Below are 25,096 nucleotides of genomic sequence, written 5' to 3'. Positions count from 1 at the left end.
TATCCTGCTGTCATGGAATTTGGGGCTAAGTAAAGTTTACTGACAGCCAAAACAGTAATTGGCATCTATGAACAACCTGCCTTGGTGTCCAGCAAAGCTGAATGTCTGCGAACCTCATTTGAAGCTTTCACAGGAAAATATTTAGAGAGACTTGTTTTTAGAACCAATTGCTTGGCCAGTTTGGTGTAGTGGTTAAGAGTGTGGGACTCTAATCTGGAGAGCCAGGTTTGATTCCCCACTCCTCCGCTTGAAGCCAGCTAGGTGACCTTGGGCTAGTCACAGCTCTCTGGAGCTCTCTCAGCCCCACCCACCTCACAGGGCATTTTGTTGTGGGGATAATAGTAACATACTTTGTAAACCGCTCTGAGTGGGCATTAAGTTGTCCTGAAGGGCGGTATATAAATCGAATGTTGTTGTTATTGTTATTATCATTATTATTACTACTACTACTACTCTAATACTAAGGCACCATATCTTGAAGAAGATATCAGGTTAGCTAAGTTGTGCCCTTAAAACACTGTCAATCTGCTGCTCAGGCTGACGATTGTGTTTTCCAGGGTTGCAATCGAATATTGCAGTTAAACCAAGTTATCCTTGGCATTGGATGGAACGCGGAACGCTGGGACTCACATAGAAATGTCATCAATTCCTTTAGTAAACTCCTTCAAATAGATCCTCAATTAGTAGGTCTAACTGCCATTAATTGGCTGTCAACATTGTCAAAAGGGTGCTTTTGACTTTTAAACAATCTACTCTCCTCTTAATGTTGTTAAAAATAAAAACCTTTTTATGGTCCCACCAAATCACTCCTGTTTGGGTATTTCATGATATGACTGTTCAGTCACTTATTGCCGAAAGGAGTGTTAATCAGCCCCCTGCGACAGGTAATAGAAGTGAATGGCCTACAGGGAAGCCAACCCCTAACCCTATAAAGAAGTCAACTTGTTCCCATAGCCATCAAAACTCTTTAATTGATGTTGAATGTATTTCCTTCTCTTCCTCTCGGGACTTCCCTTAGCAATGATTCAGATGAAATTATTTCTAAGTTGGATGAATTTGAGAATAAGTTAACCTGTCTATGTACATCAGCTAAATTGATTATATTCCACCCTTTATTAGCAACAAATAATTCTCAGAAGAGAGATGAGGAAGAAAGGCCACTGATCTATTGACTAATTGAGCATTCAGCTATTCTTGCCAAGGATTGTGAACCTAAGTTATATGACAAGCATTTAAACTGTGATACTGAACTGACTCGCCTACTCAATGCTGATATTATAAATCTCTCAGCAGCAATCACTGACTCACAGGAAGAGCCTGAATGTTTGAATATATAATCCCACTCAGCAACAGACCATGCTTTATTGCTGTTCAGTACTGGAAAATGTGATGTCTTGGCCAGGTTCCATGCGGCGTTTACTCAAGTGCAGGCCCAAACTCCAGGAGAGATCCCCCCATCTCACCTCGATGATGTGGATAGCCAAGTTGGGCTTCTCCATGTCACCCCCACCAGAAGGAGCCCATCTGAGAACAGCAAATTGGGGGGATACACTTGATAGAGGGTGACTATCTCTGTGCTCCTCATGCCAAACATATCACCCTCTTCCCTAAGGATATACAGCTAGCTTGGTGGATCTGCGACTTCCATGAAAGCTTAGGTTAGAGACCCTTCTCCTTTTGCCACTCAAGGGATCTGTCTCTTGATAATGAAGGTCATATTGGCCTGATCCAGGCAAGAGTTTAGCTATATTTTAAATGGATTTTTTTAAAAGCAATGTGTTCAAAATCTTTCTCATATCTTTAAAAAACCCTTAACTTTTTACTGGATTGTGCTCATGATGTTTTAAATTTTTTTACTGTTTTATACGAGATTTTATATTGGCCCAATGGTATGTTTCCACGTTCTGCTCCATCTCCTCTTTGCCAGCACACAAATTGAAACATCTTTCTCCTTTCTGTGCATTTCTAACCCTTTTTACAAATTTCCTCCATTCCTACCTCAGAAATGAGACAAAAATGGGTGAGGAATTGGTTGAAACTCTCCAGAGGGGATGTGAGTGGGTATAAATGTTGTATTGAAGCTTGATCCCTGTCTGAAGATGAGGGATACAAATCCTGTTAGAAACATAACCAATGAAGCCTCTATAGTGATAAAGTGACCTGAAAAGCTCCCTTACAAATGCCTATATGGTTGTTTAGCTTGAGGGTTTGGTTTTGTCTTTCACCTTAAAACCTCTAAACATTAAAACATTTTTGCATTTGTCTAAAATCTGTGAGCTGTATAGACACACCTGTTAATAAATCGATTAATAATTTTTTTTTAAAAAGAGGTTAAACAGTGTAAGTAACATGAATAAACAACAATCTACTAATCCAGTTAACAATCCAGTTAACAATTAATGGTTCTCCCTAGTACACGATCAAGATGTTACACTAACAGGACAACAGTGGTGCTACAGTATGTAACAGCCAAATACTATTTTTCTTTTTGTAAACTGAAGTCATATGCTTAATCTCTGAAGGGCTGATGCACATCTCTCCAACACTTTCAGCAAAAAGTTATTCTCCTCTACCAAGGATACTATCAGCCCCTTCCATATTATTATGAGGTGGCAATTTCTGCAAATCTAAATTTTCTTTCATCCAGAACAGGAAATGGTCAAGTGGGAGATAAACTGAAAATTTCACCAGTGTGGCAATGTGGTAAGAAAAGCAACGGGACTATTATATCATACTAAATATTATATCATGCTGAAGAATATTATTATTCCCAACTTGTCCATTAGGTTTTTCTTTCCTAGATGTAATATACTGCATTCCTCCTTGTTGAATTTCACTTTACAGTAATCTTAGCTTTCCAGTTTACTTTGTTCTTAACACATCATCCCTGTTTATAATTCCTTAATTTTCTATATGCTGCTTATGATACATGACTTTCTAATACTTAAGCAAAAAGAAGTAGTTGTAAATTCAGTTAGATGAGAAAAGTGACACAGAGGGTTGCCCAACGCTAGGAGAAAAGATATTCTGTCCCTTTAACAGAGGCTTACTGGGATGTTATTTACCACATGATGTTATTTACCTCTATTTCAGTAAAAGCCTCACCTGCCCACACATTAAATTTCTATTAAATACTGGACATTTTTTCTCTCATGCACTCAGTGACTCTAGTGACATAAAAGTCACAGATAAGGGCTACAGCAATTGATCCTGACTTTAGTGCTGACACTGATAAACTCTTTAAACATGACCTATAATTATTTATCTACAAATTTATTCACTACATTATCTGCCAAAAAGATGGCACCATACGCTGTAGTTGAGAAAGTACTCAATAAAGTAAAGTCACTATGGGGAAAAATTTGGCTCTATGCAGCTAATTACAATAATACATTTTACTGTTGCATGGATGAGTGAAACCAAACCCTTATCCAAGACACAGCCAGCTTGCCAGCCCAAGCTAATAAAAGATTACTCTGGGCCAATTATCAAGTAGTACCAGTGACAACAACAAGTACCCTCAAACATCCTCAAGCTGCAAATACTGTTCTTCAAGGCAAGTGTGGTATACTGGCTAGAGCCCGAAGTTGACAGGTAGCTAAAAGCGGCAGAAGGCTCTTTTTGGTTAATCCAAATATTCTTCATGTCCTAAACTGACATAACATAACCATGAAATATGACTACCTTCCATAATACTAACCTGTTGGTTAAGATCCTTCTTACAAACCATAATCTTTCTGATCTTGCCAGCAGGGGTAAGAGGCAACCAGAGATGGGACTTTTTCAGTAGTGGCACCTCACTTATAGAATGCCCTTCACTTTAAGGGTTGCCTGGCCCATCCTATTTTCTTTTAGGTGTCAAGTCAAAACATTTATTTTTATTTTTACCTAGAATTTTAACTAACAGTTCAGATCTTTTAAAATTATGTGTTTTTTTTTAATAAAATTTTTATTGGTGAGTATACCATTCAAATTTAATACATACAATCACTTAATATCTAATTAACCCTATCCCCCACCCTTTTCCTCCCCCCTCCCTATCGACTTCCAACAGCTTTCCAACCCTTAACCTCTCTTATTACTTAATGAAATCCCTTACTCTAAGCACATTCTAATTTTTTTCCAGATATTCTATCATATATATCAAATATACTATCAATATAGTATACATCTATCAGTTATACTATCAATATAGTATACATCTTATAACTCTCAGTATAGCAGACCAGTATGATATAGTATAATATATAACAAAAATCTTAGTTTAAACATATTCTATTTCTTTTAAACATATATTCTATCAAATATACTACTATCAATATAATATATATTATAAAACCCCTACTGTGTGCCATGCCACCAATGTGGCACAGCACACAACACCTTATTACATAGTTATTATATAATATACAACCTGATCCACTAACATTATATATCATTTGTAGTATATATAGTATACCCCATTAATATATTCATTTAACTATACTCTTATTCATATACTCTGAAAGAAAATTCCCCTAACCCTTATACTAGCTTAGATTATAATTACATTTCCCCTATATGGTAAGATCCCCCCTCTCTCTCTTATCCTTATTTTTCTTTAAAAATTCTCAAACTGCCACAGTTCTCCTTTTACATCCCATTTTTTTTCCAAAAATTGTTTCAGTTTCCCCCGATCAGTAATATATTGCCCTAGGTCAAGATCTTTGAGTTTCCTTGTCATTTTGTCCATTTCTGCCATGTACAGCAATTTATAAATCCAATCTTCTACAGTTGGTATTTCTTGTGTCTTCCATTTCTACGCATACAAAAGTCTTGCCGCAGCAGTCATGTAAAATAACAATGTTCTATACTGCACTGGAACAGCCTCCATTCCAAGGTTCAGTAGCAGCAGTTCTGGGTTCTTATTAATTTGGATTTGCAAAATCTCATTAATTGCTTCAATTATTTCTCCCCAGTACTGCTTGGCTACTTCACAAGTCCACCACATATGATATAGTGATCCTTCATGCTTTCTGCATTTCCAACATTTGTCCGACATATTGGTATTTCCTAGCGCAATTTTCTTTGGTGTTAGATACCATCTGTAGATCATTTTGTACACATTCTCTTTAATATTCGTACAAGTTGAAATCTTCAATGTGTTTTTCCATAGGTGCTCCCACGCCTCCATCGTTATCTCTTTATGAAAGTTTATTGCCCACTTCACCATCTGGACTTTTACTGTTTCATCCTCTGTATGCCATTTCAGAAGTAATTTATAGATTTTAGATATTTCTTTCTTGCCTTCTTGTAATAACACTTCCTCCAGCTCCGATTTTTCCAATCTTATACCTCCTCTCAGGCAGTCCGCATTATAAAGATCTCTGATCTGTCTGTACTGGAACCATCCATAACAAGGAGACAATTCTTCTTCTGTCTTTATTCTCAACTTTGAATATTGTATTTGTATAATCTCCTTGTACGTTAGGCATTGCTGTTCATTATCAACAGTTCTCGGATCTATTACTTCATACGGAACCACCCATGAAGGAATTCCTTCCTCCATATACACCTTGTATTTCTTCCAGACCGTGAAGAGGCTTCTTCGAATATAATGGTGCAAAAACATAGAGTCCGCTTTTACTTTATCATACCACATGTACGCATGCCAACCGAATATTTTTTTATGTCCTTCCAAGGCCAGAAGCTTACCGTTTTTTAACATCATCCAATCCTTCAGCCATACCAGACATATTGCTTCGTGATATAACCTTATGTTGGGCAGTTGCAGACCACCTCTTTCCTTTGCATCTTGTAATACCTTCATTTTCACTCGAGGTTTCTTGCCTGCCCACACAAAGTCTGAAATTTTTCTTTGCCATTTGTCAAATTGTTTGGAGTCTCGGATAATTGGTATGGTTTGCAACAAGAACATTACTCGCGGTAAAACATTCATTTTTACTGCTGCTATTCTTCCCAACCAGGATAGGTTCAGTTTGTTCCATTTTATTAAGTCTCTCTCTATTTGTATCCACAATTTCTCATAATTATTTTTAAACAGATCTATATTTTTCGCAGTCAGTTCAATGCCCAGATATTTTACTTTATTAGTTACCTCACAGTCTGTTATCTCCATTAGCTCTTGCTGCTTCTGCTTAGTCATGTTCTTGCATAAAATCTTTGACTTCTTTTTGTTCACATAAAATCCAGCCAGGTCTCCAAATTGTTTTATTTTCTCTATTACCTTTGGCATATTTTCAGTTGGATCCTCTACTATTAGCATTATGTCATCCGTAAAAGCTCTGACCTTGTAGGAAAACTTTTATTTTCATACCTCGAATTGTGTCATCCTCTCGTATTTGAATCATCAGTATTTCCATAATCAAGATAAATAACAATGGTGACAAAGGGCACCCCTGCCTCGTTCCTTTACTTATTTTCAGTTTTTTGGTCAAGTCCTCATTCACTATAATTGCTGCACTTTGGTCTCTATAAATTTCTTTAACCGCTTGTATGAACTTTTCTCCCATTTGCAGCTTTTCCACAGTGGCAAACATAAAGTCCCAGTTCAGATGGTCAAATGCTTTTTCCGCGTCCACGAAGAAAAAACCAACCTCTCTGTCATAGTGCTTATCATAGTATTCAATAGCATTTATCACTGTCCTCAAATTGTCTTTAATATGTCTGTTAGGTAAAAATCCCGCCTGTTCCTCAGCAATGAATTCCGACATCCATCCTTTCAGTCTCTCTGCCTACACCTTTGCAAATATTTTATAATCATTATTCAACAAGGAGATTGGTCTATAATTCTTAACATTTGTCAAATCTTGACCCTCCTTCGGAATCAATGATATGTTAGCTTCATTCCATGAATCAGGAACTCTTTGGTCTTGCATTGCTCCATTCATTGCCTCTTTCAGGAAGGGCGCCAGTTCATTAACCATCACTTTGTAGAACTTTGCCGTTAGGCCATCTGGTCCTGGTGCCTTCCCTAGTTTGGTTGATTGTATAGCATCCCTTATTTCTTCTTCTGTCACTTCCTTATTTAGTTTCTCTTTCCATTTTTCGGAGATTGTCGGAATTTTCATCTTCTCTAAATATTCCACTATTGAACTCTTACTCACTTCTTTTTTTTGGTACAGTTTTGCATAGAATTTAAAGAAGGCTCTACTAATGGCAGCTTGATCCATCAACACCTTATCCTCTTCCAGAATTTTACTTATAATTTTCTTCTCCTTCCTTTTTTTAATTGCCACGCCAAATACTTCCCGGGTTTGTTAGCACCTTCAAACGACCTCTGGTTCATCCTCTTAAGATTCCATTCTAGTTCTTTGTTATCCATTGCCGTCAATTGTTCCTGCAAAATTTTAATGTCCTGATATATTTTCTTTTTTCCCGGTCTTTTCTTGAGCTGTATCTCTTTGGCTTTTATTTTATCCAAAATTTCAGATCTCTTTTCCTCCTTTTTCCTCCTACTCCTTGCATTCAAGTCCATTAGTATGCCTCTTATCACTGCTTTGTAAGTGTCCCATACCTTGTTAGTCGGCACTTCTTTATTCAAGTTGTACTGTATAAAGAATTTGGTCTCTCTTCGTAGCAACGCAATATTTTCTTCTATTTGTAACAAATCTTCATTTATTCTCCATCCTTTCCTTTTGAAATTTTTCCCAAATCTCCACATAATTGGATTGTGATCTGAGCCTACCTTAGGCATTATCTCCACGTCTCTAGTCCATAGTGCCAAATCTTTGGAGGCCCAGATCATGTCAATTCTTGATAGTGTAGATCTTTTAAAATTATGTTTATGGTCTACTTTTAGCTTGTGAATTATTTTACAAGGATCATTTTAGGATGCTAAATATTTTATGCTGCATTACGGCCTGGGTGGGTTTCCATGTATTTAAAACAATTTTATGCCACCTTTCCACTCAGTTCAGAGTTCTAAGGTTAATCTAGGAAACACAGCTTCAGCCTCTTGGCTGGCTGGTACCTGAGCGTCTCCCATATTTTTTTCCAAGAGGGAGGGGGACAAGGGAGGGTGGTTTGAGGCGAGGGAGGGTGAGTGGCCAATCTCTGCAGGAGTTCTCCTTGTATGGCTAATGAAATTCTCGAAGAGAGCTTTTTTCAAACTGCCTGCAAGGGTTTGACTTAGAATAGCCTTTATTTTGCGTGGTTTGGCCTTTGGTAGAAACTGTTGCTGCTGGCTGTCTGCCCTGACCTGCACTCTTCTGTTTGTCTTTGAGATTTACCAGTGGATTTGCTGCCTGCCTACTGCTGCTGCACTGCTGTGCTGAGGGAGAGATCCATGCTGCCTGTTGAAGGCTTCTACCTGGTTTGAGAGTCATAGACTTACTGCTTTCTCCTGTCTTTTGGGGAAAGGGGCGGGGGCTGGCCTGGTGTCTGGGAAGAACAAATTTTGTCTTAAAGTTTACCTTTTAAAAACTGCTTTTGCTGTTATAGAGGTAGGTGCTTTGGCTTTTGCTAATTGTTTGTTTGAATTCTGGTGTTAGTTCTAGTTGCTGCTAATTTATTTGCTGACTCTTCTAGTGCAGGGAGGTAGTTCTTTTTTCTCCTGTTGTTGCCGTCTATCCTGGTTTAAAGGCAGGAATGTAGTTTGTTGCTGCTTGCCATTTTTGAGAGACTTGCTGTTGTTATGGGGGGTGGGTTTGCCTTCAAGTTGAAAAGGCAAGACTTAGCCCTGGGTTCTGTCTTGCTTCTGTGAGATACAATGGTTTTGTTGGATTCAATTGCTACAGCGCCCCTTGCTTCAGTTTGGTTTGGGTGGAATTTGCTGGTTTGACGTGATTCTCTGGTTAGATGTTGGTCCCCTTGCTTCAGTTTGGTTCCGGGGGAGGGGGGAGAATCCATCCTCTTGCTTCAGTTTGGCTGTGTTAGGCTTTCTCTTGGTTCATCTAGCATTTGGGAGTGTGCCTTTGGACAGTGGCAGCCTTGCCCCTCTGTGGTTTTGCCCGAGAGCCAGCTTGGAAATTTGCACACCATAGTGAACAATGGAAAGTGGCTGTGGGCACCTTGTTCTGGGGCCCATAGAATTGGACCCCAGGGTACAGTCTTCCTGAACATTTGTTGGGGGGTCTTTAGTGGACAGTCAGGAATAGGTTCCCTGCAAATGTGGTGGAGTTTGCTTGAAAAATAACCCCCTTTATCCACCCAAAATAATAGCAAGAATAATCCAGGATTCTCTAATCTTGCCTAACCGGATTTGAGAACCTTACTCCATTCTCAGGGATCTTGGGTTTGAGGGTTCGTTTGGTATCCCTGAAACCCAGATCCAGATAACCTGGATTTTGGGTGTGTGTGCGCAGCCCTACTTCAAAGTCTCATATGTCTTGAATTCAAAAGGATCAAATGGTCTTTAAAATCAAATGCTACTAAAGATCTAGAAGAATAAGTAGGATTACACCCCCAACCCCAATTCCCTTATGATTAAAGATCAATGACTATAAAAATCGTTCCAGTGCCAAACTCCGCTGTTGCCAACAAGCTGTCATTTGATTTGTCCCCCGCCACCATTGTGCTATAGCGCTAGCTTCTCTTCTTTGTTTTTGTATGGGATGGGTAAAGATGTTGTGGCCCATAACTACAGCAAAAACAAAGAAGTCAGCAGCAGAATAAGCAGGACCATGCCTAATATCAATATACTCACTGAGGAAAATAGCCATTCCAAAGATAAGCAGAGCTATCAAATCATTAATCATGGCCTTGGCAATTAATCAGTATGTCTTTAGTCACAAAAGAAACCTGCTACACTAGCACTGGTCAAGGAAATAATTTTTTCATTTCAACATTTTTAACCAAATGGTTTATGATCCAATCTGGACTATTTGGAATTGCCAGCCAAGGCCATGTAACTGGTGAGACCACCATTCTTGCCCAAGTACGGGAGGGCGGGGGCGGGGGGGGCGGGGCGGGAAACAAACAATGTCTACTTGTGAAGACACACATTACATCTATTGCTTTCTCCCTTTTGGATTACTCTGGATTATTTGTTGTCTGAATGCCAAGGCCCTCACCTTAGGAACTGAACATTTGCCTATAGTTGCATCTTTACTTGTATTACTCCCTCACTCTTTGGCTTCCCAACACACAACCTTGGTGAAGCATATTGTACAGTGTCCAGGAGATTGAACATCTAGCTTCTTTTGGTCGGTTTTACTATATTGAGCACTTGATATTATTTTGACTACTTGAATTTGCCAATTACTCAACTCAGATATATGTATTATTCCATTCAATAAACTCTGTTTTTTATTTTGTTCTCTCCATATTCTCGATGTTTCTTCCAAGTCTGTAGAAGCATTTAATTGCTCTGGGAAAGATTCCCTTATATTATAAGGTTTGGGGGCAACCTGGAAAGCTGACCACATGTCAAAGGCACATCTCTCTTCAAATTCTGACACAGATGGTAAAACCACGCACAAATAGTAAGAGGTATCAATTCAGAAACCCATCAAACTTCAAGAAGGAAATATGGAAAGGATTTTTAGGCATCAGGATCTGGCCACACAGAGACTACGGTAACTACCGCGTTGAATGCCACAGTCTTGGAGATAAGCTGGTGCTGTTTCCTGAACTTCTTGTCTAGGCTTAAAGCATACTTCAGAAGCAAACTGTGATCTAACTGCAGAAAGATTAAATGCATGCTCATATCAATGATAAACAGAATAGCCTAACGAATAACAATCTAAGGTTCTGTTTCTCAAAGAGCTCACAAGATTCACAGGCTCAAATGTTAACTGATTCTTTCCACAGTCTCACAAAATTTGATCATCTTGGCACTCACAGAGCACCTGGCCTCCATAAGGTCCAGCTATTACACCAGTAATAACCCAAGCATCCCTTTCTGGAAAGATCACTGCTTCACTTCATACAATAAATATAATGAACCAAGTATAAAGGTATCCCATTACAACAGGCAGAAATTCAATGATATTTTAGCCTGTACTTCACCAGCTGCACAGATAAAACATCCATAAAGCAGAGCCTGAAGAAAACAGAAGCACTGTCCAAGAAAAAGAATGAAACAGTACATTACAAAGCACTATATTAGTTTTCCTTGGAAAATATAAACATTAATCTAATTCCAACATACAGTATAAAAATGGAACCTGCAGTTAACACTATTGCGTATTTTTGCAATACCATGATACTAGAATTTTAAAAGTTTTGTAAAGTATCTCAAGAAAGAGGAAAATATACACTAGACATCTGTTATGCAAGACAAGTTCTAAATCCTCAAGTCAGTTTTCTAAATGAAATGTGCTAAAAATGGTATCATTCCTTAATACGCAGAAAGGCATTATTTCTAAGATTCCAAAAGTTACACTGCATTAAGACCTTACTCCCAAACTATTATTTTAAATTGGGCTAAAGAATACTGAGTACTACATTCAGTGTTCAAGCACAGGAGCAGTTCAAGTTGGCAGCAGAACTTTTCATTAATTTTTTGTTGCGAGCTTTTGTAATTAGATACTTTCAGCTTAGTTATTTTGAGAGGAATTTTAATACCTAAATAACTTCAGTCTTTTATTAATCCAATTATATTCCTAATTAGAGGCTATGTGTGTGTGTTTGTGTGTGTGTTTAAAGTTAAATGTATAGTGTATATTTCCGATGTTGCTCTATTTATTTTAAGGCCTGAAATTTTGCTGAAGTCCTGCATGGTTTTTTCAAGGGCACAAAGAGATGTAACAGGTTGGGTAGTACATATGACCATATCATCGGCAAAAAAGAGATATTTTGTACTTGTGATCTTTGATAATAATGTCCTTGATATCAGCATTTTGCCTTATGATCTCTGCTAGGGGTTCTATTGATAGGGCGAAAATGGGGAAAGGGGGCAGCCCTGTCTGGTGCCTCTAATAAGCTTTAAATCATTTGATCTTGATTTGAGCTTTTGGTTCTGCATAAAGCAGCTGAATGGCTTGAAGAAAAGCTTGACTAAAACCCATTTTGGATGGAAGACCTCTTAAATATTTAGTTTCTAGACTATAAAAAGCCTTTTCTGCATCAAATGATAGTAGAACAGTCTCAAGACAATGTTACCATTCTTTATTATACTGAGGGTCTTCCTCACATTATCTGTCATGCTCCTATTTGGTATAAAACCAGTTTGGTCAGGATGAATATAATGGGTTATGATTTTGTTTAAGCAATTAGCTAATACTGCTGTGCAAATTTTTCCGTCTTGATTTAACAAAGATATAGGGCGGTAAGATGTGGAAAGGGTTGGATCCAAGTTGCCATCCGAAAACAATGTTGCACTTACCTGCAACTGTTGTTCGTTGAGTTCTCTCTGTGCAGACACACATTGGGACTGCACTTGCAGGCCTGCTCCGGAGAGAGATTTTCTTGGCTCTAAAGCTCTGGAGGGGGCGTTTTCAGTCTCTCGTGCATGCATGGAGCCTTTCCCGCCCAAATTCAGCACTGAGACATGGAATGCCCCCTCATCCCTCAGTTCTCCTAAGCTGCCAGAGGATGTCAACTTTATTCTCTTCACAGCAGGGCAGGAGGGAGGGAATGTGTGTGTGCACAGAGAAAACTTAACGAACAACAGTTACAGATAAGTGCAACACTGTTTTCATCTTCATTCCTCTGTGCAGCCCCACACTGGGATATAGCAAGCTATTCACCAATGGGGGTGGGTGTGAAGATACTCTATTTGAATGATTGTAACACTGCATTCCCCACAGCAGCATCCGATCTGGAGTTGGCATCAACCGCATAGTGCTTGAAGAAGGTATCTTCAGATGACCGTGTAGCAGCTTGACAAATCTCCCGCATGAGTGTTCCTCTGTGAAAGTCTGCTGAAGATGACTGGGCTCGTGTTGAGTGCGCCCTGATAGTTCCAGGGCATGGAATATTCGCTGTGGAGTAGCATCTTCTAATAGCCACTACTATCCATCTGGAAAGAGACTGGTTAGATATGGGCAATCCCTTATGTGTGCCCATGTAACAAATGAAGAGTGACCTAGATCTCCTGAAAGGTTTTGTTCTGTACAGATAATATAATAAAGCCATATTATTACATCCAGCATGTGTAATGCTTTCTCTGCCTCTGAGGTAGGGTCTGGGAAAAACACTGGTAATGATGCCTTCTGATTTAGGAGAAACTTTGATACTACCTTGGGGGTAAAGTTGAGGCTAGGGTGTAGAATGACCTTTTGCGGAAAGAAGTGCAGGAAAGGGGGATCCATCCTGAGAGCACCCAGATCACCAACCCTTTTCAAGAAGTGATGGCTACAAGGAATGCAACCTTCCAGGACAGCAAAGCCAATGGGCTATAGGCAAGAGGCTCAAAAGGGGGAAGCATTAACTGTACAAGCACTAATGAAAGACTCTATTGAAGGACTAGGGTTAATTTAGGAGGCAATGTGTGAAAGAGCCCCCCTCAAAAACTGCCTGGAGGCAAGATGGGAAAACAATGTCTTACCATCTATCTGTTTGTGGAAGGCTGATATGGCAGCAAGGTGGACCTTTACAGAAGAAACTGAAAGGCCCCTGTGTAGGAGGGATAGCAAGTAGTCCAATACCGCTGGCAAGGGGCAAGAAAAAAGATAGTCCCCTTTCAGCTACCCACTTAGTGAACAAATTCCATTTTTGCGCATATGACAACCTAGTAGAGGGCTTCCTAGCATTTAATAAAATTAGTGCTACTCCCTTGGAAAAGGATGTCACTTGGGGAACAGCAGCCATGCTGTGAGATTGAGTGTAGTGTTGTCGTGGTGCAGAATTCGATCTCTGCATAACAGGTATGGGACATTGGGCAGATGGTAGAATCGACCACCTGCCAAAGGATAGGAAACCAATCCCTGCAGGGCCAAAAAGGGGCTATAATAATGCAATGTGTCTGGAAGGACATGATCCTGCACAGAACTTGGGGTAATAACAGTATTGGGGGAAAAGCGTAAAACAATCCCTTGTCCCAGGGTATCTGGAAGGTGTCCCAGATGGAGTGATGATCTGATCCTGCCCAAGAACAGAACAGGTAAGCCTTCGTGTTTTGAGAGGTGGCAAAAAGTTTTTCGGGAACCCCCACATCTTGAAGATTGGACGGATGTACTCATCCTGGATGGACTATTCATGCTGCGGATTGAAGAATCTGCTCAGAGTAACTGCTTTGGTGTTTGTACTGCCTGCAATGTGTTTTGCTTGAGGGAAGGTGTTGTTGTGAATGGCCCAGAACCAGAGATGTGTGGCCTCTCTGCAGAGGGTCAGGGATGCTGTTCCCCCTTGTTTGTTTTAGTAATAGAGTGTGGTGGTGTTGTCTCTCTGCACAAGAACTCTTTTACCACGTAGCATACCTGCACAAGACGCAAGTGAATAACGTATGGCTCGTAATTCTAAAATGTGTATGTGGAGCTTCGATTCAGACTCTGACCATGTGTATTGTATAGATATTTCACCCAGGTGACCTCCCCAGGCCAGGAGGGATGCGTCGGTAGTCAGGGTAATATCATGAGGATGTACATCAAAGGGGGTGCCCCTGAGTAAATTTTTGGGGTCTGCCCACCAACCTAGGGACCAAATCACTGATCTAGGTACCGTGAAGCTCTTGGATTGTGACTGACTATTTGGGTCAAAGGATCGTATAAAACCAATTTTGTAGTGGCCTCATCAAGAGACGTGCAAAGAGAACCACACACATGGTGGACGCCATTAAGCCCAATAGTTTCTGAATAAATCTAGCAGGTTGGAACTGTTTTGCTTCAGTTTTTCCAACCATGGCCCGTATAGAATTCAACCTTTCCCTGGGTAAGAAGGTCCTGCCCACTTGCGCATGTAAGACTGCACCAATGAATTGAGCTGTTTGGGCTGGTACCAGGGCAGACTTCTTCCAATTAATCAATAAGCCCAGACTAGAGATGGTTCGAATAGAAAGATCATGTTCTAGCAGTGTCTCCCTTGAAGAACCCACCCAAGAGCCAATCATCAAGGTAGGGGTAGACAGTACAGCCCCTAGACCTAAAGAATGCAACCACCACAGCCATACATTTTGTAAAGATTCTTGGGGCAGAAGACAGCCCAAAAGGCAAGGTGGTATACTGGAAAGATTCTCCCCCCAAATTGAATCATAGATACTTTCTATGGGTTTTGTGTACAGCAATATGAAATAAGCACCTTTTAAATCAAGGACTGCAAACCATACACAAACATCAAGGTACTCAATGACAACAGAGAGAGTTAACATTCGGAATTTTTCAACTTTAATAAAACTATTTAAATGTCATAGATCAAGGATTGGTCAAACTCCACCATCCTTCTTCTCTACAGTAAAGTATGTAGAGTAAAAACCGAATTCTGAGTCACCAGAAGGAACCCTCTGAACGGCCCCTTTATCCTTAAGCTCAGATATAGCGAGCTGCAGTTCCTAGGATGGTGATAAGGATGCTCCCCTTGGTTGGGACAAGGGTAGAGTTTTGAGAAAATGCAACCTGTAGCCATTTCTAACGATGGCTAGAGCCCAAGAAGCTTCCATGATTAACTCCTATTGGGCGATAAAAGGGACTAGCCTGTCCAAAAAGGGACAAGGTCACCCAATAGTAGGGGTGGTCAGTCAGAAAACAGGCTTCTGTAGTTGTGCCTGTTTCGGGAACTGTGGCTGAGTCGACCTGGATTGAGACCTATTAGAGCATCTTCCAGAAATGCAGTGGTAAGAGGAGTATTTCTTATAAGATTGATAGTTCTGATACGGCTGGTAGCTGTACCTTGGTCTTTGTTGGTACTGTTGTCGTTCTTGAATATGGTACTTGGTCTGCTGGTGCTGATGTCTGCTGGGGTGCAATGACACCAATGGAATGAGCTGTCTGCCTATTAGTCTTCGTCTTATTGAGGGACTCATCGGTCTTCTCCGAAAATAGAGAAGTGCCCTCAAATGGGAAATCCTCAATCTTGCTATGTTTATCAGGAATAAGGGCAGTGGAACATAGCCAGGAGTGACGGCAAAATACAATAGCTGAGGCCACAGTCCTAGCTGCACAGTCAACCTCATGTATGGCTGCCATCATTTGCTTCTTAGCCATCCAAGCAGCTTCTCCCTGTAGTACCCTGACTAGGGATCTCCTCTCATCACGAGGTCTGTCACATAGGAAGAAAGTCGTTGCCACAGGAACAAATTACAGGACCCCATAATTGCTTGATAATTCAAGTTTCTAAAGATCAGCGCAACAGATGAGTAGATCTTTCTGCCCAATTGATCCAACTTGCTTCCCTCCTTGTCACTCGGGGATGAATGAAGGCCATATTTATGCTTAGGCTGGACTTCCTCAGTCACTAAAGATGAAGGCCGAGGGTGATTAAAGAGGAAGGCACGATCTTGCTGCTTGAGTCGGTAGTATCCTTCCACCTTGCAAGATGTGGCTGGGATGGAAGCCGGCTTGTCCCATATCACATGGGCTATGTCCAGCAAGTCCTCTACCACAGGGAATGCCACTGATGTTGTGACATCGGAATAAAGCGCCTGGAGCCCCTTACTTTTGGACTTGGTTGTTGAGGAGGAGGCATCAAGTTCCAGAGCCCTGGCCATCCTGAGCATTTGCTCAGAGAACAATCGATAGTCCTCTGTTGGGGAGGAGGATGTACAGTCTCCCACAACCTCGTCAGACAAAGGGTCAGATGCAAAGTCCGATATCTTGTCCAACTATGACACTGTCTCAATATCTTCCTCGGAACTGGAGGTAGAATGACCCTGTACAGGAGACTGGCGCAAGGAAGCACAAGGCGGTTCCGATGGGGGGTGCTGTGTCAGAACTGAAGGGGTCAGACCTGAGGGAACTGAGGGAGTGTTCCGCGTCTCGGTGCTGAATCCAGGCGAGAAAGGCTTCGTGCATGCGCAGGAGACCAGGAACGCCCCCTCCAGAGCTTTAGAGCTAAGAAAATTTCTCTCCGGAGCAAGCCTACACAAGTGCAATTCCAATGTGGGGCTGCACAAAGAAACGAAGATGAACCGATAGATATTTCTAAATAAGAACATATGGGTAGCTTCAGCTTTCAGTTATGATCTAGTATCTAAAGAATTATATAGTTATTTTTAAATTTTAGAATTCTATCAGACATAGTTAACTATGCAAAGATGCACAAGTCTCTAATCAAGGGAAGGTACAAAGTTCTGGAGATGTGCTCTTTATTGGTGCAAATCCCAACTCTGGGACTGCAGAGAAGCTATCAAAAATAATGAACTTGCAATAATTCAAAATTATGGATCTCTCCTAACATAGTAGTAAAATGCTACCTTATGAGAGAACCTCTCAAAGTTGGCCTACATAACAACAACATTCGATTTATATACTGCCCTTCAGGACAACTTTACATCCACTCAGAGAAGTTTACAAAGTATGTTATTATTATCCCCACAACAAACACCTGTGAGGTGGGTGGGGCTGTGAGCGCTCTGGAGAGCTGTGACTGACCTAACGTCACCAGCTGGCCATGAGTGGAGGAGTAGGGAATCAAACCCAGTTCTCCCGATTAGAGCCCCACTGCTGTTAACCACTACATCACTGGCATTACTTGCATGGCAATCCTAAACAGGGTTGTTATACCCTTCTAAATCCATTGGATTGCAATTTTGGTTACAACAGAAATGTTAAGAGCTTTGTCAAAGGCAATCACTCAGACACCTGAATCTATTTCCATGTAAAGCATTTTAATGGAAAATATATAAATAAAGAGCAGAACATCACATAATAATTGGAGTTTTTCATATCAATATACCCAAACATATAACAGCAAGAGTATATTGTAGGAGCCCCCGTTTTTTAATAATTTATTAAATATATAATATAATAAATATATAATAAATAATATAAATAATATAATAAATGATTTACATACAGCTTAAAATACATAAAGGTATGTTGAGGTCTTCAAGGTATTTTCCAGTGTACTGAAAGTACTTAAGAGCCCCATGGCACAGAGTGGTAAGCTGCAGTACTGCAGTCCAAGCTCTGCTCACGACTTGAGTTCGATCCCAGCAGAAGCCAGGTAGCTGGCTCAAGGCTGACTCAGCCTTCCATCCTTCCGAGGTTGGTAAAATGAGTAACCAGTTTCCTGGGGGTAAAGTGTAGATGACTGGAGAAGGCAATGGCAAATCACCCTGTAAAAAGTCTGCCAAGAAAACGTCATGATGCGACATCCCCCTATGGGTCAGTAATGACTCAGTGCTTGCACAGGGGACTACTTTTACCTACCTTTTTTACTACTGTAAGTACTTACAAGATTGCAGGAAATAATATTCATTACATAGCCCTGCTTTGCATAATTCAGAAACCAAAGGAGGACTGTAAATTGATTTGTCTGATATTTTATTCTACATGGCCTGAGAAAGTGGTTAAGTGCACATTTCAAATATTTTTGAAGGTAGTTTTTGCTACCATTTGAACCCATTGACTTGTCTACAAAAATAAATAAATAAAACAATGAAGGCTTAGTTATTTTAGAGCAGTTACAAACATAGGAAAATGTTACAGATCACTCTGTAAGCAGTTGTATTGGAATGCTATCCTGTTTCAACACCTTATTTTATAATAACCATAGCTCTAAAGTACACCAATTTTATTTAAATTGTTCTGTGAAAGACACTGAAACAAATATGAAGTAAGATCTAAAGTTAGACACAAAGGTATTTTTCCACACGAGGCTTTTTCATTGGTTCTCTACCTCCATATTGCATCAATTTCTCTCCAAAGTTCTGTATGCACGGTCAAAATACCCCAACTCAGTCTCCAAACTGCTTCCCAGACTCTTTTTTGTTCTGCATGGAGAAAGGCTGCATTTGTCACAGAATTGATCTTTCCCCAACTTTTCTGCAGGTTTTCACCCTGCATACACACACTAATTTTTTTCAAGCAAAGTCAAATCAGAGTTTTTTTGAAGTGCAGAATGCTTTCTTCAGTGTGAGGCCTGGCCTTGGCCCTACCTTTCGCCCAACCCTTTATTCCCCTGCATCCTAACTGGTTGAACATCAACCAATCCAGTTTTTTTACCAATTTTTAAAAAATTCCATAGCAATGTTGCAATGTTGGTGCCTTTAAGAAAGAAAACCTTGCAACTGTGAGGCGAGGGGGAATGCTGCAATAGAGCTAACACAAAAGTTCTGCAGAGAGCCCTGAATCCTACTTGATATTTTAAAGTTTCCATCTATGCTTACCATACTTTTTAGTCCATTATTTGTTGGTGTTTTTTTTTAAATTTAAACAGCAACATTGCAACCTTGCAACACTGGTGCTATTTTTAAAAAGTCCAGAAAACCTTGTAAGTTTCCTCAGCAGACAACTGAGGAAACTGACAAGTCCTCAGCTGATCCACTGAGGAAACTGACATGATCTCAGCAGATTAGCTAATGAAAGCCTGCAACAAAAATGGGTCATTTTTCTAGTGCAAAAATAAAAACCCGACACTACTCTGGTTCAACTCCCTCAAAGTGTAGAATGCAGGAATCAAAGTGGTAGGGGGCCATTGTTGTAGGGGGCCAGAACTGATGAATAAAGTAGATCCAATCCTCATGGGCAGAAAGTCCAATGTAAATCATAATGCAGAAGAGGCCAAAATATTGCCACAGAGCTATTCCCACAAGATAAACCCCAGCTCTACTACCACCATAAGTTTAACTAACTTATTAGATAGTCAAATAGATTTTGCTACTAAAAGGCAGAGTTGATCATGTAGTTTTTGGTGAGCCAAAAGCTTGTATCCACAAATTAAGTCAAAAGCATATCACACTCCAGCCCTTGCCCATACACTGCGCCAGATTTCCCCCCAATTTTTTGTGGGGGGTAGCTAAGAAGTGGAATACTATAAATACTCACAGTAATATTATCCAAGAGTTTGGCCATGCGTTTAATAATTTCACCATGGTGTGCTGGCTGTGTCTGCAGCAGCTTCTTAATCACGACAACACTTTCAGCAACCACTATTTCTGGTAAAGAAAAAAAACTGGCTGTTTTTAAAGTTTAATTTTCTGTTTTACAATCAGAAAATTAATTTCATACCCTATAACCACATGACTAGATTTCCCCCCAAACATATTGAAAAATTAGTAGACTATATATTATAGAATCAGAAATGTAGAATTATTTACACATTTGAAGATCTGTCACATGACAATGAGAGTATACTCGATATACACCACTGAGTTGTCTAAATAGAGTGGGTGTTAGGGAGACCTATACTCACATAATACAGTTCAAAGTATGATCAAAATGAAATGTGCATCTTAAACGATCTGGTAACTAAATCATATTAATTGGGATTCCCATGAATGAATTACAATGAAAGAAAGAAGAAAAGTAAAACTTGACCAATGTTAAAATCAAACAACAACAAAGCTAACCAGTAGGATCATATTTCAAGCAACATACAGCATATAATAATAGTCCCTATCTCTGTACTGTTGTAACTCTCTGAAACCATTTCCTTCCAGTACAGCCCTCTTATCTGAGTAAAAAGCCCTCTTGAATAATTCAGTTTTGCAATGTTTGTGAAAAGCCAGGAGAGTGGCAGTTTTCCTGACCTCTTCAGGTAGGTCATTCCATAAAGTGGGGGCCACCATAGAGAATGCATGTGTATGGGCAGCTGTTAATTCTGCCCATTTGAAAGGTAGCACCTGCAGAAGGCCCTGTTCGGATGAGCAAAGCTGCATCACAAGTATGCAACATGTGCGCTTGGATGGTAGAACTTAATTGACTGGGGTGAGTTGTAGGATGAGTGAATTTCCTGAAAGATTTCCTCAAGTTTTCTCTCTTTCAACATTATTTGTACCATGAAGTCAAGGAATTGCTAACATGGATTAAAATTAGCACACTTCTATCACTACATTCTCACATTTTTCATAAATATCCCCCCTTTCCTTTTCAACCCTAATTTATTATGTGCATATAACTTCTGGGTGTATAATTGATACAGGACATGGGAAACACACAATCACGTCCTGATCTAGCAAGATTAAGCTCTTTTTCTATCAACTTCTAGTTAAGACCAAGCACCTGACAATCCAACTGAATATACTGATAACGACTTTAACATTCAGAGTAATAAAGGCAAAATAAATAATCATCAGGACTTTTACTGAAATTATCAATACAACCTAAGACGCATTTTTGTAAATGAGTTCCATAATAATCACTTTTTATGCTCCACAACTTCTCCTTAGCATCTGTTACCATTTATATTTTTTTATTTGTATATCTAATAGAGGGACATCAATTAAGAAACATGCAGAAATTTACTGGCTACTCTAAGCAGGATGGTATGTTTTTTTATTTTAACCACTTGCACATATCCAAAAAAACCACATTTCCCTGCTTGTAGCACCCTCTGCAGTACAGTTATTTTAATGCAACTAAGGGGGGGAAAGCTCAATATGTTCACTCTGAGACAATATTCTACATGTTTTAATTATCTACTTTCAAGCATTTTCAGTATCAGCTACATACTGACAGAATACCTCAACAAGAGACCAATAATAAAATATCAGAAACCATGAGTTACAAAGAGAAACTACAGTACAATGGCACAATATAGCCAGAATATATGGAAGACAAATAACTTAATATACTGCTTTACATCTTTCTTCCTAAAGATACTGCCAGACAATCCACACCATCAGTTACCCCCTAAAACAGAAAAATTAACTTACCATCTCTGTTAGACAGCAAACACACTAGGCCATTAAGACATGTGTCAGTCACTTCTGAGATGTTGGTTGCACATCTGCCTATTGCCTGAATTGTAGCTGCAGCAAATGGTTTATCTTGGCTCTTCACATAGGTCTGAAGGAAACAGAAATTTCAATTGTCAACAGACCGGTACAGTCAACTTAAAAGGCTGACAGAGCCACCTTGCTCTCTGGAAGCCATTCTCAGTTTTGAGGGAACTTTTCATATGCAGAGGAATTTAAAAGCAACTGGTAAGCTGAAACAAAGAACAAACAGATAAATCAAATCAAATCAAAGTCAATACTACTTTTTTTAACATTTTGTTTGGCATTATTCTATGTCAGTAATGAAAAAAATGGATCGTAGAAATTAGTTTTACTATGCTAGCATCTGTCATTCAATACCTAGGATGGAATGTACCTCTATGAATCTTGGTAGTAGAGGGCAGTACACCACAGCTAACAGTTAGCATGAGTGTAGAGCAGTAGTTCATGAATTGTTTTCAGAGACACATCAGTCCATTTAACCAGCAGCATCTGCTTACAAACAACTTTTTAAACACAACACAGTTTGTGAACTGCAAATATTAAAACAATTGCTATGAGAGAATGGAAAATCTGAAGAGGTAAAACATGCTTAATTTAAAAAAAAATCTCTGAACGACTACGAACTGTTCAAAAAGAAGCCAATAAGTAGCTTTTAATATGTTCAGCAAGTGACAGATACCAACGTGCTTTTAGAACTACATTCAGTCAAGAGAAATGGGTTGGCTCTCACAGCTCAAGTAACAGCAGTGGTTTCCTCTGGCAAAAAAAGCCAACCTGCCACAGATGCAAACGTTCAGCCTTTTGTATCAGCAGGAGGCTCCTTGTGCCCAAAAACCCTGAACCATTTGTGAAACTGATCCATGGGATCCAAACCAACATATCACATGTGTGTCAACTGTCTCACTAAACAATTCCTTCCAGGATTTTAAGCTACTAAAAATCTTCCACATAGCTTTGCCCATCTACAGTTTGTAGCAGCATCAACTAAATTTACAAAAAATTCAAATCATAACATTGGATCCACCAGAGGATTTTAGCAGATAGAAAATATGGGTGATTTTCATTGATTCCCACCTTCCTGTGACAGACCTCCAAAAATCCTTTCATGTTGTTCCTGGAGGTCCTCTGGACTCTAGGAGCAGAATTTCAGGAGCATTTGGGGAAGCAACATAAGAGGAGATGTGAGGCAAGAAACTTACACTCTGCTGATAGAAATCCCCTTAGTAAGCAGAAATTTCTGGTGGTTCTAAACTATGTTTTGTAATCTACACATCTAAATTTCAAATAGGAATACTGTTCTTCCTATGCCAGTTCATCAGAAAAGAAATTATAAACATATCATCAGATCCAGAAGCTTCATGCAATAATATAAATCATGTCCAAACCTGAAATTCTCTGAGAAGAGTAGATATATTGGCTTCATTTGCCAAGTTGGTCAAGATTTCAAGCTAAAGAAGAAAAACAGTTTAGAAAAAGAAAAGCATTTTAGACGATGTTGGGAGAAAGCATTTTTCTACTTTAAAAACAGTACAAAATATCATTTGAAAATTTAAAGTGAAATAAAAGCAGAGCAAAGCATCACAATGGCAATGAAAGTTTGCTGTAAATTGCAACAAAGTTTTTCTTCTAGAATCAACATTTTTACAGATAATAGGACTATACTATAATGAAATGCACTGAAAAACATGTTTCAGTAAAGGGATAGAGACTAGAGATGGGCACGAACTGCAAGACGGACTAAAGTCCGTCATGAACTGGGCCGGTTCATGCTTCGTGAATGAGCGGTTCATGGAAGCCCATTTTCCACGAACTTTTCACAGACTGGTCTGCGGGTTCATTCTAAAGCCCAATACCCCTTTCCGTGCCGCTGTTAAGCGGCAGGGAAAGGGGCATTTCAACCCCCAGATCAGCTGCTTGTCAGGGATCTCCCCAACAAGCAGCTGATCCAAGCCTGCAGGGGTGAAATGCCCCTTTCCATGCCACTTTGCAGCAGCACAGAAAGTGACATTTAAATCCCATGAACCACAAACCAATTCGCAAACTGGGCAAGTTTGTGAAAGTTCGTGGTTTGTGAAACGGGAGGAACCACGAACTACACGGTTCGTTTTTTCCCCAGTTCATGCCCACCTCTAATAGGACTGTGGTCTGTACTATAGTGTCTAGTATGTACTGTCTGTTGCTAGAAGTATGATTCTTTTATGTAACTCTGCACCATTTAGCATGTCATGTTCATGATTATGCTTGGTTTCAGGTCTGTTTTCAGATTTTTCTGCTTGTCTTCAGATTTTTACAATTCAAACCTCTATTGTTTACTGGATGCCTCCTTTCTGTTGGTTCAAATTGTCTTATGATGTGTAATCTGCCTTGAGTCTTGGTGAAAAAGGTGGAATATAAATAACATAATAAAACAATCTCATCTCTTCTTTGACACTGCATGCTGAATTTAAGAAATGCCAGCATGGTTTGTTACCTTAAGACAATGTTAGCTGAACATTATAACTGAACCACATACTGAACCACATACATAAGCTGGTAATTTTTCTTAAATATGTGGATTAGAAGTGGATGCCTGTGTTATGTTGTGGTGGTGTGATATCCAAAAGGTTCTTTAAGCATGCAGGTGGAATCTTCTATTCAGGCTACAGCACTGCCTCACAAAAGCGAACTAAATCCAAACACAAAAAGAATCTTGTGGCAACTTAAAGACAAATAGATTTATTGTGGCATACTCTTTCATGGGCTTGGTTCATATGAAACTTTATGCCGCAGCTGCCATAGTGCTGCAAGACTTCATTTTGTTTTTCCTGAAACGAACCATCAGCTAATCCTCTGAGATTTTTAAATATAGAGATGTAGTTTGGTTGTGCATGCAGAAGCATGAGAACAGCTATACAACCAATTACAACTAGGGGTGTGCGGTTCGAATATCCAATTCGGAAAAAACTCCTGAATCGGACCCGATCCATAAAGATTCGGGATTTCTGGATCGGGGCCAGATTTGGAAATCCCGATTCAAAGCTTTCCGAAGCATTCGGAATGCCTTGGAAAGCCTCGGGGCTTAGTTTAAAGGGCCCCGCCACTGCTTGCAAGCAGCGGCAGGGCCCTTTAAACACCATCAAAAACAGACACCCCCCCACACACACACACCCACTTACCTTGGCCCCAGGGTCGGCAGTGGCTCCAGCCCTCCCTGCTGCCCGCGGAGCGGCGGAGGAGGTGATGCAGCAGGAGGCGGTGCGATGGCAGAGGAGCCGGATGGCTCCAGGCCGCCGCCGAGCACTGTCACGGCTGCACGCCACTGTGGCCGCCGCTGAGTAACGCTGCTGTGGTGGCCACTGCCAAGCAGCACCACCACCACCGCGCAACATTGCTATGGCTGCCGCCACCAAGGCCAAG

At 40.0% G+C, this 25,096-nt stretch overlaps 1 protein-coding gene across 3 annotated transcripts in view; it reads right to left on the bottom strand.

The window, feature by feature from the left end:
- AP3B1 (adaptor related protein complex 3 subunit beta 1) overlaps nucleotides 1-25,096 on the bottom strand; it is a 306,280-nt gene that overhangs the window by 170,202 nt on the left and 110,982 nt on the right. For all 3 annotated transcript variants that reach the window (XR_008597515.1, XM_054986527.1, XM_054986528.1), the window contains exons 12-14: nucleotides 23,086-23,148; nucleotides 21,635-21,767; nucleotides 19,806-19,915 (exon numbers count right to left, since the gene is read on the bottom strand). Coding sequence is in view for 2 of the 3 variants with exons in the window: in XM_054986527.1 (XP_054842502.1) it covers nucleotides 19,806-19,915; nucleotides 21,635-21,767; nucleotides 23,086-23,148 (306 nt within the window). In the remaining variant the exon portion in view is untranslated. The remainder of the gene's footprint in view (nucleotides 1-19,805; nucleotides 19,916-21,634; nucleotides 21,768-23,085; nucleotides 23,149-25,096) is intronic.

This window comes from Eublepharis macularius, chromosome 8 (genome assembly GCF_028583425.1).
Source record: "Eublepharis macularius isolate TG4126 chromosome 8, MPM_Emac_v1.0, whole genome shotgun sequence".
Lineage (NCBI taxonomy): Eukaryota > Metazoa > Chordata > Lepidosauria > Squamata > Eublepharidae > Eublepharis > Eublepharis macularius.
This window is presented reverse-complemented; position numbering and strand designations above follow the sequence as displayed.